Here is a 17,743-nt window from a genome sequence, read left to right as displayed (position 1 = left end):
TGTCTTCAAAATTTTGCTTAAAACCAAAAATATTTTCTCTACTCTTGCTTCATATTGTGGGTGACAGAAGAGAAAATGCAAAACTGGAAATTTTTCCAGTGTCTCATCGGTAGTCTTCAGCTACTTTGAGAAATGACTCATGCAGGTCACTTTGAATCCAAACTTTGAAACCAGACTGTGCATTACTGAGACTACCTCATTAGCGTAAAAACAGAAAAACTTGTACCAGTGATTGTAGTTCTAAATGAGCTTGATTCAGAAAACACAGGTACCACCTCTTTATATCCCGTCCCTCACCAAAAAAGCTAGAGTTACCTTGCACACCAGCTACTTTTCAGAATTATCTTTTTTTCTAAACAATGTTCAACAACTGCACGCTTACCCATCCAATACTTCTGCTTGATAGGGAATTTCAAGTTTGGAGTAGCTCTTCTCTTTTGCTTTAACAGTTATTTTCCCAGAAGACTGCGATGCTTTTTTTGCTTTTGACGCTGTAAAAGAATATAAGGAGCTTGTTCAAGCAGACAAACACCAAAATCCATCAGGTTAGATTAGGACGAGTAGTACAGAGCTAGCCCAGAGACTGTGCATCGTGGAAGAAAATGGATCTTAATGAAGCTTCAATACACCACTGACATAGAAAAAGGCTTACAAGATACCTGAGTTCTGAGTTCTTCCCCCTTATGCCAGTTAGTTGATATGGCTGAGTTATGTACTCTAGGGAAGCCTAGTTGTCAAATAAATGATTTAAACACGTCCAGAAGATAATTAAGATGCTGGGTGAGCATCTGAATTCCTCACTACAGTATGTACTGTTCTACACTAACAGAACAGAAGTTTGTGTGTGTGTTCGGCTCCTTATTTAAAACTACCAGTCAAGCAGGACTTTGGGCCAAGAACACTGAAATAGAATAAGAATCCATGCAAGATCCAAAGCTAAACAAGTGCCAAGAACAAAACTCACAGGTCTGTTCCAAGGTCACAGAACAAGCAATGTTATCCTGGTAGCAACATGACCAGAAAAGTCAAGGGATTCAAATACTGGTTAGTACAAACTGCCAGCCCCTAAATTCCCTGCATGTAGTGGGACAGCTGTAAGAGCAAATATTTACAGCAGACTGCTTAATAAAAATAATTCACCAAGTCAGTCCCTCATATGTATTATTGTATTATGCAGTTTGACTGATTTTTTTTTCCCCACCCATCAATCCTACCAAAATCTACCATGTGTCAGTCTATATGTTCTCATACAACAATTCCTTCCAGCTTCAAAATCTGGACATATTACCTCAGGTTGACAGCTATTTTAGAATTTAATATTTATGGGCTAAGATATCTTCACTTATCCTACGAACTGTAAGCTATTCGAAGTCTAATATGCTAATCAATACACAAAGTAAATCCTGTCCTCTCTATCCATACAAATTCTAAAATTATGCCTACCTGAAATTAAAAACACTGCATCTATAAGCCTCCATTTTTAAGCAATCCAAGATGAGAGACTTAAGGGTACCAACTAGTATCGTAAAGCAGTAAGATTTGAATAGGTCAGCAGCAGTCTGATAGTTGGTTAGAATCTAATACAAATGGAGGTAACATTTCTATAAAAGGTCGGCATAATATTTACAGTCACGCTATGTAGGAAGGAAATGAACCAGCACTTCTTTCATGAAGATATAAATGAAAGTCAGGATGAGGATACATAACATATCTTCATAGGAAAGGTTACAGTGAAAGCTTTGCCACTCTCACCTACCTTCTCCCGTAATATAAATTCAAGATGAAAGAAAACAAGCTAGTAATCACAGTAAGATTCTCAAGTGCAAGACAGAGCCCTCTTTCTGTGGGCATTCCAACACAAAACGTTTCGGGGGAAAATAGTATCTTGGAGTCTTCTTTAAACTTCAGAAAGCTCAAAAGATATTCCAAGGGATATACTCTCCTTCAATTTATATTACTGTGAGGAACGTGTCTTGGTTTGTTAGGATTTCCCAAAAGCAAACACCTTTTTAGGCTAATAATACCTTTTAATCAATGTCTCAAAATACCACTTATGTTTAATAGAATCTGATGTTCAGTTTTTATATTTACACACGTAAAAGTGCTTAGGAATTCCTTTTCTTCTCACTGTTAGTTTATCAGTCTAAGTCACTGGCTGGTTGTGACTCTAGAAAAGAGCCTTCAAAAATACATGAACTAAGCAGAAATATAAGGCCCTTTCAAGTAATTCCACTTCCTCCTCAAAGCATCAAGTATCATTCTGTTAAGAGACTTGAAAACGATTCATAAGGTTCAGCAAGTGTTACGAAGCACTGGACAAGTTTTAAGAAGAGAGGCGAAGTACTTACCATCAAAGCTAATACTTGCAACTTTGGTATATTTACTTTCAGAGGCCTTTAACGTAACTGGTTTGAAGTGTACTGTTATAGCTTCATTCTGTGGTGTAGGTCTCACACTCTGCAAACACAATCAAAATATAAAGCACTTGTAGATTTATCATTGTTAACACACTGCGCAGCCTTCAAGCATCTTTCAAAGTGATACAGCTGCAACTAGTTGTTGCTGAGTTTGTATACGTCTATCTTCCCTATAACAAAGCAGCATCACAAGAGATTTTAGAATATTTTTCAGGTCCTGAAAACTACTCAATATGCAGAAAAGTGGGCAATAGAGTTCCCCTTGAAAACAGAGTGAAAAGACAGTATAGCCAAGAATACGTAAAAGAAACAGAAGGCAATTTTTTGTAAATTAAGAATTATTTTTTCCTTAATGCCACAGGGTTACAATAGCTATGGCCTATTTGTTTCTGGTTCACTTGTTACACAAGTCAGCTAACAGCTTTGTTAATTAATGGCAATACATGCATCCACCTTGTCTCTTATCCCATGCTAAGTCTGCAAAACTGCCACTGGAAGAAAAAAAATCACTATAAAGAACAGGTCTGCAAATCTGAGATGATACTCATTTTACAGTGACATTTTACAATATCACTTTTTTGATCTGATAATTAGTTTCTAATTACACAGAAACAGTGAATCGGATGTTACCAGAATAGCAGTTCTGCCAGTTGTTAGCCACAGTTGATTTATAGAGATATCCACTGTTACGCAGCAGAAACATGGATTCCAAGTGTCAATATTTGAAGTGTCTACGAAGACTGCTAGCAAACTATTTAGATTCCATGTACAGAAACAGGGCTTGGAGCACTTAAATGCTCTTATTCTTATTTTGCTTAAAATTGGGATGGCTGCCATGATTCCTCCTCCCCAGCTGTCTTCTGCTGTAAAAACAGCTCAGCTGCTCATATAGCAGCTGCTAAGCTGCCGTAAATTACAAGACACTGCATTAAGAAAATTGAAATGAGTGCTGGTTTACCTTACGCTAGGCCACAGAGGTTTAGCACCTGCTTCACAAGCAGCTGAGACTTTCTTCATTGGAGAGGAGTAAAGCAGACAGCTAGTGCTACACACTAGTTAACAATTCTTCAAAGCTAAGCTGTTCTTGATTGTAAATGCAAGCTGTAAAATTTTGCATACATAACTAAGTTCTGCAAAGTTACATAACTAATGTACAACCCTCAGAGGAAACAAGCAGCACTGCTCATGTAACTAATGAATAATCTCTGTTAGCTCAACTGGAAGATTCTCTGCATTGGACGTACAGCACTGACCTCTGTCAAACACCTGCATACACATGGTGCAGATATTTGATACCTCTCTTTATGAGTTGATTTATAAATATCACAGTCTCTTTCTAATGGAATCCATGTTATAAAACTGAGATCTTGAGGTATCTTCGAAAAAACCCTTAAAGCAGGCAAAACAAAAGCTACAGTCAAGCTCATAACTTTTGCATGGTAGAAAAGATAACCATTTCTAGCAGCTCCTTCCACAGAAAAAGCTGGTTTTGAGTTATTAGAAGTTTGAAATGATGCTGATTTCACACAGTTCATCAACAGAAAATATTCAAAAGGACAACCTGGTGTCAGAAAAATTCCAAGTTTCAGAGGTGTACTTCTTAAACTTACAAGTGTAACAAATCTTGATTGATTTGTTCAAAACATCTACAGAAATTTAGTTGAAGAAGGAATTTAACACTGTTTTGTTGATTTTTTTTTTTATTTTAACTGTATCGGTCACATTTCTCTCACTGCTTGATTACATGCTATAAAAGGAAATACAACATTAAGATGACTAATGGAAACAAAATTCCTTAGGAATTCTTTCAACTTCATTTTCCTCAAATTTTAACCCATTTCAAATAAAGCCCAAGTGAAACTTGTTTCCTGAGATGTGCCTTATGAATCATCAAATATGGGCTCCTAAGCAGCAGGTCATAAGAAAACATGCAAAACAAGCTCCACTGAGAATCTAACACTATCAATTTTGTCAGAAAAATCCCCGTCAGCAACTTCTGTGGGGAAGAGGAATTTTAAATAGTGCATTTTATTAACATATGACTCTCCAATGGAAATGCCTCAGTCAAGCTTCAAGATCCTGTAGTATATGGTTTAAGGAAGGACTCACAGACTATATCTATTCTAATAAGATGAAGAATGTGTGTGATAAACTACTAGTAGATTTGAATCTTTGAGGCAACTTTCATTATTTTGAGATGCATGCACTCAAAAATTGAGATGGAGAACATAACTCAGAAGTGAACTACTTCTCACAGGTTGGTAAGAGCAAAAATCTACTGTGAAGTAGTTGAATTGTGACCAAAGTAAACGCTTTCTTATACAAACACTTATCATCAAACAGATAGGCCTAGATTCAATACACAGGTATCCTCAAGTTTCTTGTCCTTTATACATAGAATATGACCAGGAGCTGAAACTTAAAAAGATGGCTTTGCTGTTAACAATGAAATGGACTTAAACTGTCTTAAAGAAACAAAATTTTCTTTCTAGAGAGGGGACAAATTAAAGAGATGAACCATCTAACTTTTTTAGACTTCTGACAACATAGTTTAATTGTTGCAGCACAATGGTTCATCCACTCACGAAATAAACATGATGCTCCCTAATGACGTAGAAAACCCTATAAAAAAAGTAAATAAGGAAGTTTTTGTAAAGACTCTTAGAACTCAAAAAAGAAAGTCAAGTGACTCACTCTTATTTTCCTTAACCAAATTGTTGGACCACAGCATGACTAAGAACTTAAAAGCACAAGTACAGCTCTGGCAGCACTGTTAGCAGTCTCTCATACGCAGATGACCTGAAGATATTTAGTTCTTCCAGCAGCCAACTTAAATATATGCTAAATATAGCCCTGGCCTTTACTTCTGACATTAAGATTAAAGTTGTGGGAGAGCTCTGCCTCACTGCTTTTAAACTCCAGTTCTGAAGGATCAGAAATCAATTTCTTAAGCTTTCCTAGAAATATACCATTCACTAGTTTCCTTGCAGAAATTCTTTACTCTTGTTTACCACTTTAAAACTGGCACAGCAGCAGAAATTCACACAAATTCACACGGTAGTTAAAATACTGGGAAGGTTCTACAGTTCACAAACTTCACTAATTGTGCTTTAATAAGAAGAACAATTGACTTGGACATGCCATATGTGACATTGAAAAATATATCATATTTAGACTTAAATGAAGTAACTTTATCATCATGAAGGTAGGTTCCAAAGCCCTTCAAGATCTCCAAATGTACTGCTTTGATACATTATAAAAGAATAATTCATCTGGAAAAATTCCGTCGTGACTTGTAGAATGAGCAGATGATAGCCTACCATTAGACTGTGTTCTGTGGCCTATGGTCAGGAGTGCAGAGACCACAGCTTTTAAAAAGGGAAGATTTTTTTCTGGAGAAGTATGAATTAGGTGCTAATTAATCTGATATCAGATATGATACTGGCAGTTTGAATGACAAGTTATCTGCATTGCACTCGTGAAGTATGTCACACACCTTACAAAAAAACTGGCAAGTCTAAGAACATGGGCATGACATGTGAAAGCAAAGAGAGCTGAAAAAAATCTAGTAAATTTAGAAGTCCTCTGATAGTAAGAATTACATATAGGTCTCTTTAGAGGGGGAGGAGAGACAAAACTTTTCAATTCGAACATATTACCACTCTCCATGGAAGGTGGTTTCTAGCCACGCGGGACCGTAAAATCATCTACCCTCACTAAAATAATAAGCACTGGAACTTCCATAGATTAAATTCTCATATACTATGCTATTACCTTGTCTTGACTTGAGAGTTATCCATGAATAATAACTTAGCAGACACTGCAATGGACTACCACTACAGTGGAAAGCTACCTTCATTACTAAATAGGTGTCCTGTTTCTGCCATAAATTTGTCTAGCCTCAGTGTCCAGTATCCTGTCCTGTTTTTGTTAGACCTCTACTATTAAAAAAAAAAAAAATCATTCTCTGCAGTTAAAACTTTAAAAACAAAATAATGCTCTCCAAGAGCCCAGTAAGAAACTTTTGCCAGTCCTTCAGTCACTCTTCTGGCTCCCTTGGTTTCTTTTCAACACTTCAACACTTTTTAAAATGCACTAGGACAAGATATAGCTACCAATACAAACAAATCTGGAAAACAAGGAAGACAGGAGGAAGAAAAGGAAGAAGTGAGAAAAATAGTGGGCAAAGAAAGTTTACATAGGAAATTACATAGGAAAGTGGTGCCTTTTTCTTATATCAAGCTACAAATGAGATGGACCCAAGAAAACAAGGGCCACTATACAGTCTGCTTCAGAAAGCTATTCTTTGCTCATCTTAGAAGACTATGTTGGAATATCACTTCATACACTTTCACGGACTCTGATGTAGACAAACAATCCCACAGAAACAGTGTTAATCTCTTGTATGCCAAACTGGGATTACAAGTAGAAAAGCTTGGGGACCCTAAGATATTGTAGACATTATCTATAAATATTGAAATAGCTGCTGAAAGAAGGCTATGAAGCAAATTAATTTTACCACACATATACATGATTTCTTTTCTTAATAGTAAGTCATATTTTAAGTCACCTATTACCTAGCTTCTAATTCTGAACACTGTATGGTGAAGCTGGAAATGATCAATTTTCATGAGATGAAGTAAATCCAAGCAGAAAGTTTCAAATTGAAAGGAAACAAAACTTACTGTAATTGGCACATCTTTTGTTCCTGAATTTAATAAATGCAGATTTAAAATTTTTGGCAGATCTGTTAAAGAACAAAAAACACACCTGACTATTAGGCTATGTTAATATGAAAATCTTATACAAAGTTATCTGCGCTAGCTAGTTTCTCATAAATCCACTGTTGTTCAGTGTTAAAGAGTTAGATTAACATGGCAGCACAGCCAGCCAAAGTAGCTAGCCTCAGGAACATGACATTTTAAACTGCATTTTTGAATAGCAGTAAATATTACATGCTTCAGTTAACTACATTTATTTCTAACACATTAAGAAACGAACCAGCTAAACATAGTAAAATGAATGATTTTGGCCTGATGGAATAGCAGAGACAATCTTATTTGGTAATCTTATGTGCTAGCTAGGTTGCATGGAAAGTACTTAATAAACTACTTTTTTTTTGGTGTTTTTTTTTTTGTTTGTTGGTTTAAAAAAGATATATATGGACTGTTCCTTGAGTACTGATAAGACCTTTTACAGTTTCAAAAGATAACTTCAGTTTTGTTACTTTCTGTCAAGCATAAATAGTTTTTTTGATCTCACTTAAGCAATATTAATTTAAAATGTAAAACATGAGGCGCAAACATGTAAATGGCACTTCTAAAAAAGAAGAAATTATAAACAACTTGGTTAAGTTTGCACGCTTCTACTATCTCTTGCGTATGAAAGGTATTAAAGCTTTGTAGCTATAAAGCAATCTTCCCCTAAAAAAAAATTAGGGAAGTAAACTGACAGTGGCTTTCAGGTTAAGCCACGTGCAACAAAGTTTTAAGACTCACATCAGTACTTGACTTATAAATAGATGTGGAAACTACTGTTTGCTTGTACACATCTCAAGCTTACTTGAAGGCAAACACATTTATGCCTAGTAGCAATGCACTGCTATCCTTTTTTTGAAAATCTGGCTCTTAAAGAAAAAACAAAATAAAATCATAATCTCACAATCACTCTTCCCCTCGTCCCTTACAAATACTTCGAGATCTGAAGCTTTACCTTGTGTTCGTAGCGTACCAAAATCTAGCATTTCTGTTGATGAATAGATTCCTGGTGCTTTAAGGGAGGAAAAAGAAACATTACCATTTTCTTACTGCACAAGTTCATTAAGCTAAATAACGTCAAAAATACTTTTCTACAAACCTGTTGTAACTTCTACCTCAACAGGGAGAATGATAAATTCTGTGTTGTCTGAGGCATTTGTTTTTATTCTAATGAATGCTGTATGATTATCTGCTTCTCTCGAAGAAAAGCTGGCTCTCATCACTCCTTTTGTTTCATAGGGAGGTATTTCCTAACAAAACATTAAAAGCACATCTGTGAGATTGCAGTAATTACAAAAAAGAGCTGCTACAGCAAAAACTACAATAGAAATATTGAGTATAATTGGATAATAAGAGAAAAAGCAGCAATGGTAACAAGAAATAGCCTGCATGTTTTTGAAGTTACCATTAAGTTTCGTTTGGATAGTTTTTTTCTCAACAAATACGGCACTGATTAAAAACAGGTATACACAAGAGGACTTTAATTCCCCTCTTAAGTTTTATTTCTTAAAAATGTGGTAAAAAGAACAGAGATTAACGATAAAAATGTTACTGAGCTCAGTAACATCAAATGCTATTTTTATATATTGTTTTTCTCCAAAGCAGACACAAAGCACATACGGTTTCATCCACATACACAAATGTCAAAATCATCTAGTTACTACATTTGGAGAGTCTCTGAATTAAAAATTATACAGAGAAGTCTAGCTTTCAAATTCTGCTTTCATGCTTACTCACAAAGCTAATGTAAACAAACTGCTACATTGTCTCCAAGGATACAATTTGACTCTTCCATATGAGTAATCAGAGATCATCCAAAGTTTGTCTGGATCCCCAACGTACCATTAAATAATGATCATAAAAATGCTCCTGCATATGAGGACTGCTTCGTCCAATCATCAAAACATTTGACATCAATACAACTTGAGACAACAATGTACAATTTGACAGAATACATTAAAGTATCATAACCATGTTTTAAATGATTTCTTCCACTTCTGTTGTATCTGGGTGTCTCCACCTACTAGTTTCATTTCTTCTAGTTGTCTTACTGGTTTGAAACACCGATGGTTGATATGAAACACAAGGAGACTGATGCTAAGTAGTATTAACCTAACTGCCCTTCTATGCAACTTTTGCATGCTTGTCATCAATGCTTTATCTGGCAACTTGATCTGGAGAAGCTGAAAAGGTACTTGCTGAAGGAACAGAACTAGAACTGAGGTAGGCATTTAAAAATCTTCTATGATTTTGTTGGTGGCTCTAACCACCACAAACAGGTATGTTGTTTATATATCTACTAATGATTACAGAATTCAACATTCTCCTTAAATTTTCTTTCGTCCATGAGGAAGGGGTTATCTTTAAAGCAATGCTATTTGAGTAAAACTGTGTCAAAATATCAGGACCTTCATTTTTTTAGAAAAAAATCCGATCTTATTCCTTATTTCCAACTCCCAGTATGTTTGCTCTTTCTGGTGATCTTTAAAATGCTTGTGATTTGTATTTCTACTCACTTCTTTGCAATTTGTGTATCTAAAACTAAGTTACAGCCGTTCTCACAGACTTCCTCCAGAAAAGTCAAGAATTAATTTTTGTGATTTTCCTTCTTGGCTTGGAAATACATTGGCTTTATTCATTGCAACAGATACAACAGTCGGTGACTATAATGATATTTGGAGTGAGAGAGAAATTTTGAATCCCAATGACTTAGAAGTCTCTCCCAGAAAAAACTAGACATCAAAAAAAGCAGTGATTTCAATCACAGAGGAAAATAGTTTTCATATCTAGTTAGACATTACTAAGAGTGTAATATACAGTACAAAGCCAAAACTTCATCTTCGGAACGCTTCTAAAATTTATTTCCCTTGAAGACACCAGCACGTACCACAAAGAACACAACAAAACAGATTTAATAGGCCAGACCAAGTATTTGTCTAACCCATTATTCTGTCACTGGCAGAAGATATGTAGTGTAGGGCACGCATACTTTCCAGAACCATTTCCAGCCACTCTTGAGTCATGATCCAGGGATTTACTGCTGCTGGACATGCTGCTGTTTTACAATCCTCAATTTGTTCTTCTTCCTTAAGTTCATTCAGCTGCTTTTTCAACCCACATAAACATTCACAGTGATTTGCAGGAAGGACTTGCTCAGTTAAAAAAAAAAAGAGTTTTGTTTTATAATGTTCTTGTAGGCTGAATCCAGCTTGCAAGGCATAAGGACTACACTGTCCTGTGTGCTCAAGTGGGTGTGATTCATCTTCTCATTTCAAAAAAGAACAGTTAAATGGAGATGGCTTCTTATAGTTAAACTCTTCTTTCAATTTCTACTATCATACAGCTAATCGACCCTGTTATCATTTCAGGATATGCGGGGTTCTTTTATTGATTATATGACAAACAAGCTGGTAAAAAAAAAAAATCACAATCCTAAAATCGTATCAAAATAAAAATTCCCCAAACATCTACAGTAAATGCTGTAAGACATTACTACTTACCCACAGTTTCTTTGTGCCTCCTTGTTGACCTGTTGGAAGCTCTAAATGGAGATCACCTCCACTGGAATACATTTCTACTACCTGGAGTGGATAACAGGAAAATGTTAACACAGCATTAAAGGGAGCCTGCCAGTTATCAGATAATATAATGTGCCATGTAAGGGATTAGCAACTATTTGACCATTGCAGTCTCTTATTAAATTCACTTTTAATGATGATAAAACCACTGACTAGTGCTACACTTTATGTGCTTTCTGGGGAATTCCACAGTTTATGAATCGTTTACCAAACAGTAGCAGAAATTCACTACTGGGCTATTGATTTACTTGTTTGCTTAGGTTCAGATATCACTTCATTCATTAATCCTGCCTTGATACAAGAACATTGTATTATTGTTACATTTTAAGGTACACAGTAAAGACATCACTCACTGTGAGAAATTATAATAGTACTGTATTTAATACACAGTCTAGACAGACACAGTTTATTGTATTCACATTTCACTGGAGGACATTTCTGGCTGTGTTTATCAGATCCAGGGAGCGTTCTTCTTTCCTTACAGTTGATCAATAATAAAGGTCATCACTAATAAAAAAATCAGATTACCTCCTGAAATATTTTGATGACAACAACAAAAAAAACATTGTCATATCAATGCAAAATGAGCAGGAGGGAGCGAAAAGGTATGCCTGGATTAAAAATGCAAAATCTATTTTACTTTATTTGCTTCATTACTTTTCTTGATTACCAGAGAAGTGTAATTCTCCATCTTGCAGTAATTATGACATTTTAAAAATGGAAAATCCATAGTAAAACCTCAATCTGGCAAACTGAAGAGAATTCTAAAGCAATTGATCAGCATTTAAACAGAAATGCATCTATATAATGTATAAAACAAATTCACAGTTCAAACAGATTTACGAAATACCAAAATAAAATTCCAGGCTAATATTATAAATGAATGAGCATGTAATGCTCTTAGACTCACCTGCAAAGGTTCACTGTGAGGGTTATGTATATTTATTATAGGAGAAAAACTGCTATTTACAGGAACTCGTGCCCCAATAAAGGGGCGCAAACGATAGGGGTTCGATACTCCAATGCCAAACACCTGGTACAGAAGAAATAAAAACAAGCCTTAGCAGTTGTATATAATTGCTGTAGTGTTTAATATATATGCAAATTTTAATAGTCTACCAAGTATTCTTTTTAATTAATTGTTTAATATACTTCTCACTGAGCATTTAAAATCAGCACTGAAATAAAAGTGGTTTCATTTACAGCAAACAAGTATTTCTAACAGCCACTACTTAATTACAGTGACATATTTATATCACAGAACATTAAAATACCATCTTTATTCTGATACCCTGAAATACTAAATACCAGCTAAAGGTTAAAAAGGTATTAAATCCTTTAAGGATAAGATTATGGAACAAAGTATCTATACGGGAAAGGCTTTTGTTGTTTTTGAAATGTTGCCATGTAAGAACTAGATTCCTTTAACATAAGGATTTCCTGATAGCGGCCCTTCAGTATCTAAAGGGGAGCTACAGGAAAGAAGGGGACAGACTCTTTAGCAGGGACTGTGGTGACAGAACAAGGAGAAATGGTTTCAAGCTCAAAGAGGGTAGATTTAGGTTAGATATAAGAAAAAGTCTTTTACAGTGAGGGTGCTGAGGAACTGGAACAAACTGCCTGGGGATGTGGTTGATGCCCTGTCCCTGGAGACTTTCAAGGTGAGGCTGGATCAGGCCCTCAGCAACCTGATCTAGCTGTGGTGTCCCTGCTCATGGCTGGGGAGTTGGACTATATGGTCTTCAGAGGTCTCTTTCAACTCTAAGAATTCTGTGATTCTCTCACTTTTCAGACTCTCTCATCTCTACAGTTTATCTTTTTGAATTTCAAGTGTATGGATTTTTCTGCCAGCTTAATGAATAAAATTGTCTTATCATTGTATTAGATGAGCAAAGAACAAAATGAGCTGGATCATTGCAATGAGCCACACAAAAAAAAACCTATATAATTTCAGTGATCTAGCTTACATGTTACTGACCTATAGATATTTACATTGATTTAACAGCATTACAGCAAGCAGCTTGGGTGGAAGCTTCTTTAACTTGTTTGAAAAAAAACACTTTGCATTGTTATATATGCAGTAATAGATACAGCCATAAGGCTGATTCACATTTTACAACGTTTTCTGATTGATTGTTCTCTACTTATCTTACCTGGTAAGTGAATACCCCATGGTTAGAAGTGTTAATAAATAAAGTGTTCTCTACATTTCCCACTACTCTTGCGAGGAAAACTACATCAAAGGATGTGTTGCCTCCTGGAAGAATTTTCTGGAAAAAAAAGGCAAGCAGAAGAAAAAGCAAGTTTATTGAGGCCACTGCGCCTTGCAGATAAACACTTTCTGAGCTACAGAAGATTTCTGTGTGTTCTTTATTGAACACTGAAGTTAGAAAGTTTGTACAGACTTGGAGAAAAGCACAGAGATGCGTAATAAGATAATCAAAACATTATTTTACAACTAATGTCTCTTGCAAAATTATATCAATCACATTTTTAGGCTAAACTGTAAATCCGGAATTCACCATTGCACAGAAATACTTTGGACTGAGCTTACTGAACACAGGAGAAAGGCAATTACTACAGAGCTTTGAAAAGTGAGAAAGACTGCCTATAGACAGGTTTTCTGAAGGAAGGACTGTTTCTCAGTGTTTACCGGACCCTGCTAAGCCACAGGCCCTACACACAAAACTGAAACTGGACTGTATCTGAGAGTAACATGGTTAAGAGTTAAACCTACTGACATCGTGCTTTTCAACTTGCAAGTTCCTATGATATGACTGCAATAGTTACACCTGGATTAGAGTGACTGCTTCAGACTAATATCTCTTCACTGCATCTACAGTCTTCACAAGACTCTAAGAATAGCTCATACCTGTGCACATGCTCTGAAGTACAGAACACTTAATGGTCACATCAGCAACAAAGGTATCTGCTGCTAGTGACAGGATATACTTCCACCCTAGTTAGAACTCCTAAGAAAAATTTAATTTCTTCTCTTCTATTAGGGTTTGCATATGATTCCATACTCAGTTCAAATTTGCTTGGTAACTGATGTGAGATCAAGAACTGAGGTATCTTAATATTTTTAGGTGTGTAATTATTGCAACAAATAACTCACTTAGAGAAACAGGGTTGGGCACAAATCAAGCTCACATTCAGGAAACAAAGAAAAAGCTCATTTAGAGAAAGCAGAATAACTTACCCTATTTTGAAAAAATGACGCATGAAAATGCGATGTTGTAGCAGATATTGATACTAGTGTAATTGTTTCTTCTGAACTAGGGTTATGTAGGTAAACTTTTTCCATTTTTGGCATTCCAACTGGCCTGTGGAAAAAGGAAGAAAACATTTTAAACTGTTAAAAGACTTCTAGTAAAACAGAACAATGGGTTTTGTCCCCCCAGGCTAAATAGGTACATATAGCATCTGGAACACCAACAAGAGAACTTTGCTCATGTGTTTAAGTAATATATATAAATTCTACCTTAAATAAGGGCTAACTTAACATTTTTTTTCTTGATATTTTACTGATTACTTATTACTTTTTATGACGGTTTACTTAACATTGCATTATTCTACAACTTGGTACCTATCCAAAAAGATATGCTATTTTTCAGGTTTCTACTTCACAATCAGAAGAGGGAAAATTGTCTATTCCTATGATAGAACATCTAAGTAATCCTCTTCCTTCAAACACCCCTTCAGTGACATCAGTATATATGGACTTGAGTATTTATCTGTTTGGTAACTGAAAGACATAGATGAGCTTCTGTAAGCCAGCAATTTACCAGTGAATTAATTACTCAGAGTCTCCATGCCTTGAACAAGCACCTTCTGATCCTAGTGACGCAAACAAAAAAGATATAAAATAATCCAATTCCTCCAACATTGAAAAAACCTCTTTCAGCCTCTCCTGAGGATCAGCTGTTGTTCTCTTGTTCTCATAGCAACTTCTCATGTTCTCTTGTTGAAGACAAGCTTCCAGCACCTTGTTCCTTGCCACAGAATAGCTTCTTGACAATTCTCTTCCCTGACTATGTTCAGTAGCTCTCCAAGAAGGGGAAACCATCTTCTTCCTATTATACTACACTCTAAAGAATCTTTATAAGAGGAATTTAACAGCCAAAGCCAAGAATCAAGCAGAATAATTCCAGCCAACCACAACAGCAGGAAGTGACAGAATATGAGCATACTTAAAGCACCGCATCACTTACGAACAACCTACATGACTAGCGTATCACTTATGGTCTCTGCAAAGAAACAACTACCTACTGAAAACTAGGATCAGTGCTGATTTAAGTACGACTTTTTTATGACGCTTAATGTGTGAAAAAACACAAAGCCAAGAAATTATCTTGAATGATTTGATAAGACTGAAGTGCTAGCTTGCTCCCATCAGGAAGGTAGTATGGAAGTAAAACACATTGTCCCAGGAAACGTTCCAAACAATAGCAATACTTTAAGGCAAGAACAATTTTCCTGTACTGAAAAGAGGCAAATTTAAGTCACTATATTTGAGAGGCTAAAGCCTGTAAAAAAAAAACAAACCTAACAGTAGGGAAGCAGTCATGACAGACATTACAGTTCTTTGAACTTCAGATTTCAAGCAAAAACCACATTATATGTGATAAAAGAAGTCACTAAAAAGGAATTCTATTGCTAGGACTACCTTTTTATTTTACGACTTTGTTGACCTTTTTGGTTTTGCGACAGTGACTCTAATGTTCTGCTTTGCTCAGATACAGCTTTTCTTGTACACATTAACCCTGATGTTAGCCAAATCTAGGGAAATATGACAAATTTTACTTTTTTTTCCCCTCTCTCATGAGACATGGTAAAATTCAGGTAAAACAATGTGCATGAGACACCTTTAACGAACTTAAATCCCAGACAATAATCAACTAAGAGATACTCTCCAAGCTGTGATTTATCTAGCCACAGTAATCTGCAGAAGTACAGTGTTTACTGGTGCCAAATATCTAAATTTCCTGGAGCAGTGACAGGTAATACTTCCCACTGCAATAAGATGGTATAGATACACACCTTCAGGCAAACAGGAACTGTCAAAGCATGCAAGATTTTGCTCCTGATCTTTTGTCCCTGCAAAATGCTGGGTCCACCTACACTGATGAAAAGCGGATACTAAGATGTAGATGAGAAGATGGTAATTACCAAGGGTGAGGTGCCTGTTCAAATGGGAAAATAAGTCTGTGTTGATGCATCATTTTTACTGCTACAACTCAACTCTTTCCAGTATCTGAGTTAGCATCTCCAGTACATTGTAAGCACACCTTTGTAATGGAATTCATTTCGACTCTAGAGATCAAGACAACAATTACAACTCTTAACTAAAGGAAAGCAGTTCCTGCAAAGAGTTGGGGAAACAAATCCTTGAGCTATTGGCTCAGACTCACAAAAATATCAAACTAATCACTATAAAGTAAACATGGATTGAGAAACTGTCCTTTTAAAAGAATTATTTTTTTTTCTTACTGCATATAGTTGAGATACTTTTGTTTTAAAAAAAAAAAAGCTGGCTTCATTTGCAAAAATGATGCTAGTCTATTAGTAAAAGCCCAAGAATGTAAATTCAGCAGATGAGTTCTTCTTCCATCTCCTATTCTTTTCAGCAAGATTGGAGAGAGAACAGAAGTCAACCAACATCTTCTCACTTATATTAGAAAATACTGGGAGTTACCTCCGGAGACTGAAAGAGAATGCCTTCTGTAACCCATTCTTACAAAAAATACTAGCTCCCTACATGAACTCAGGTTGGACATTATGAAAAATTTCTTCTCCAAACAAGTGGCTAGGTGCTGGAATGGGCTGCCCAGGGAAGTGGTGGAGTCACCATCCCCGGAGGGGTTCAAGAAATGTTTAGATGCTGTACTGAGTGTGGAAATCGGCTGCCGCCTACTACAACTGAGGGACACGGTTTAGCGGGAAATTCTGGTGATAAATGGACGGTTGCACTGGATGATCTTTGAGGTCCTTTCCAACCTTGGTGATTCTCTGATTCTATGAAGGAAGTTCTCAATGTTCAGGAGTAGAGGATCAGAGACTAGACACTCTCCGGTTTCACATGGAACTATAAGCATTGCTGGCTGAGCGACTCAAGTGAGATACCTCACTAACTGAAGTAACCAAAACCAGAAGTTTGAGAATGCAAACATGTCTCAGTAACTGGGAAAAGCAAAACAAACAAACAGCAGAAAGGATCTCTCTACTAGCCTATAGGCCAATTATTTATCAGCTTCCCGATTCCAGTGGTTTTTTGTTGCTTGTTTTTCATTACTGTTGTTTGTTTTTAAACAAATCAAGAACATTTTCATAATAAACTTGACAAAAAGTTTGTGTCCATGTAACTCGAAAACCAGAGCAAGTGTCACATTTTATGTTAGGAATCAGACGTAGATCCTGTAAACGCATCATACTTATTCCAAACAGTTAGCAAGACCCTGTGTACAAAACAGTACCAGCATAGACTTAACCGATAGTGTCACCAGCTGTAATGTGAATGAAGTTAAAAGTGTAATAAAATATTATTTGCTTTGGCAGCACTTTTATATGCCAACAAAAACAGATGTACATCTGGACTAAACGTCAACTTACTGTCAACTGTTTCTTACATTTAAACTCCAACAGAAGAGAATGTTTCATTTTGCAGCATTAACAAAAAAATCCCACAATCTCAATTTCATGCACTTGAAGTTTATAAAATATACAATATAATTACTTGGCTGCACATTGTAGGTACCTTGTAGATCCCTGCACCCTTCATAAATACATTTGTTTGAAACATATAACCTTACATAAAATGACTTGAATAAACTCCTCAGTTGCTAAAATTCTCTGCTATTCACTGTTCAAAAACCAGAATATTCTTTAAATACTAGAGCTTACGAACAAATGTAAAGCAAAACATTTTAAAGGAAATACAACACAAGATTGTTGATAAACAGAAAACTAGAAGATAGTTTTTTAGAATATT

General features: G+C 35.9%; 1 protein-coding gene across 1 annotated transcript in view; it reads right to left on the bottom strand.

Annotated features, from left to right (window-relative positions):
• TMEM131 (transmembrane protein 131) overlaps window positions 1-17,743 on the bottom strand; it is a 96,668-nt gene that overhangs the window by 37,572 nt on the left and 41,353 nt on the right. The window contains exons 5-13 of the mRNA XM_021412604.1: window positions 13,955-14,078; window positions 12,906-13,022; window positions 11,663-11,785; window positions 10,675-10,755; window positions 8,274-8,424; window positions 8,130-8,186; window positions 7,103-7,164; window positions 2,349-2,457; window positions 383-491 (exon numbers count right to left, since the gene is read on the bottom strand). Coding sequence (XP_021268279.1) covers window positions 383-491; window positions 2,349-2,457; window positions 7,103-7,164; window positions 8,130-8,186; window positions 8,274-8,424; window positions 10,675-10,755; window positions 11,663-11,785; window positions 12,906-13,022; window positions 13,955-14,078 — 933 coding nt within the window. The remainder of the gene's footprint in view (window positions 1-382; window positions 492-2,348; window positions 2,458-7,102; window positions 7,165-8,129; window positions 8,187-8,273; window positions 8,425-10,674; window positions 10,756-11,662; window positions 11,786-12,905; window positions 13,023-13,954; window positions 14,079-17,743) is intronic.

Source organism: Numida meleagris, chromosome 1, assembly GCF_002078875.1.
Source record: "Numida meleagris isolate 19003 breed g44 Domestic line chromosome 1, NumMel1.0, whole genome shotgun sequence".
In the NCBI taxonomy this organism is placed as follows: domain Eukaryota; kingdom Metazoa; phylum Chordata; class Aves; order Galliformes; family Numididae; genus Numida; species Numida meleagris.
This window is presented reverse-complemented; position numbering and strand designations above follow the sequence as displayed.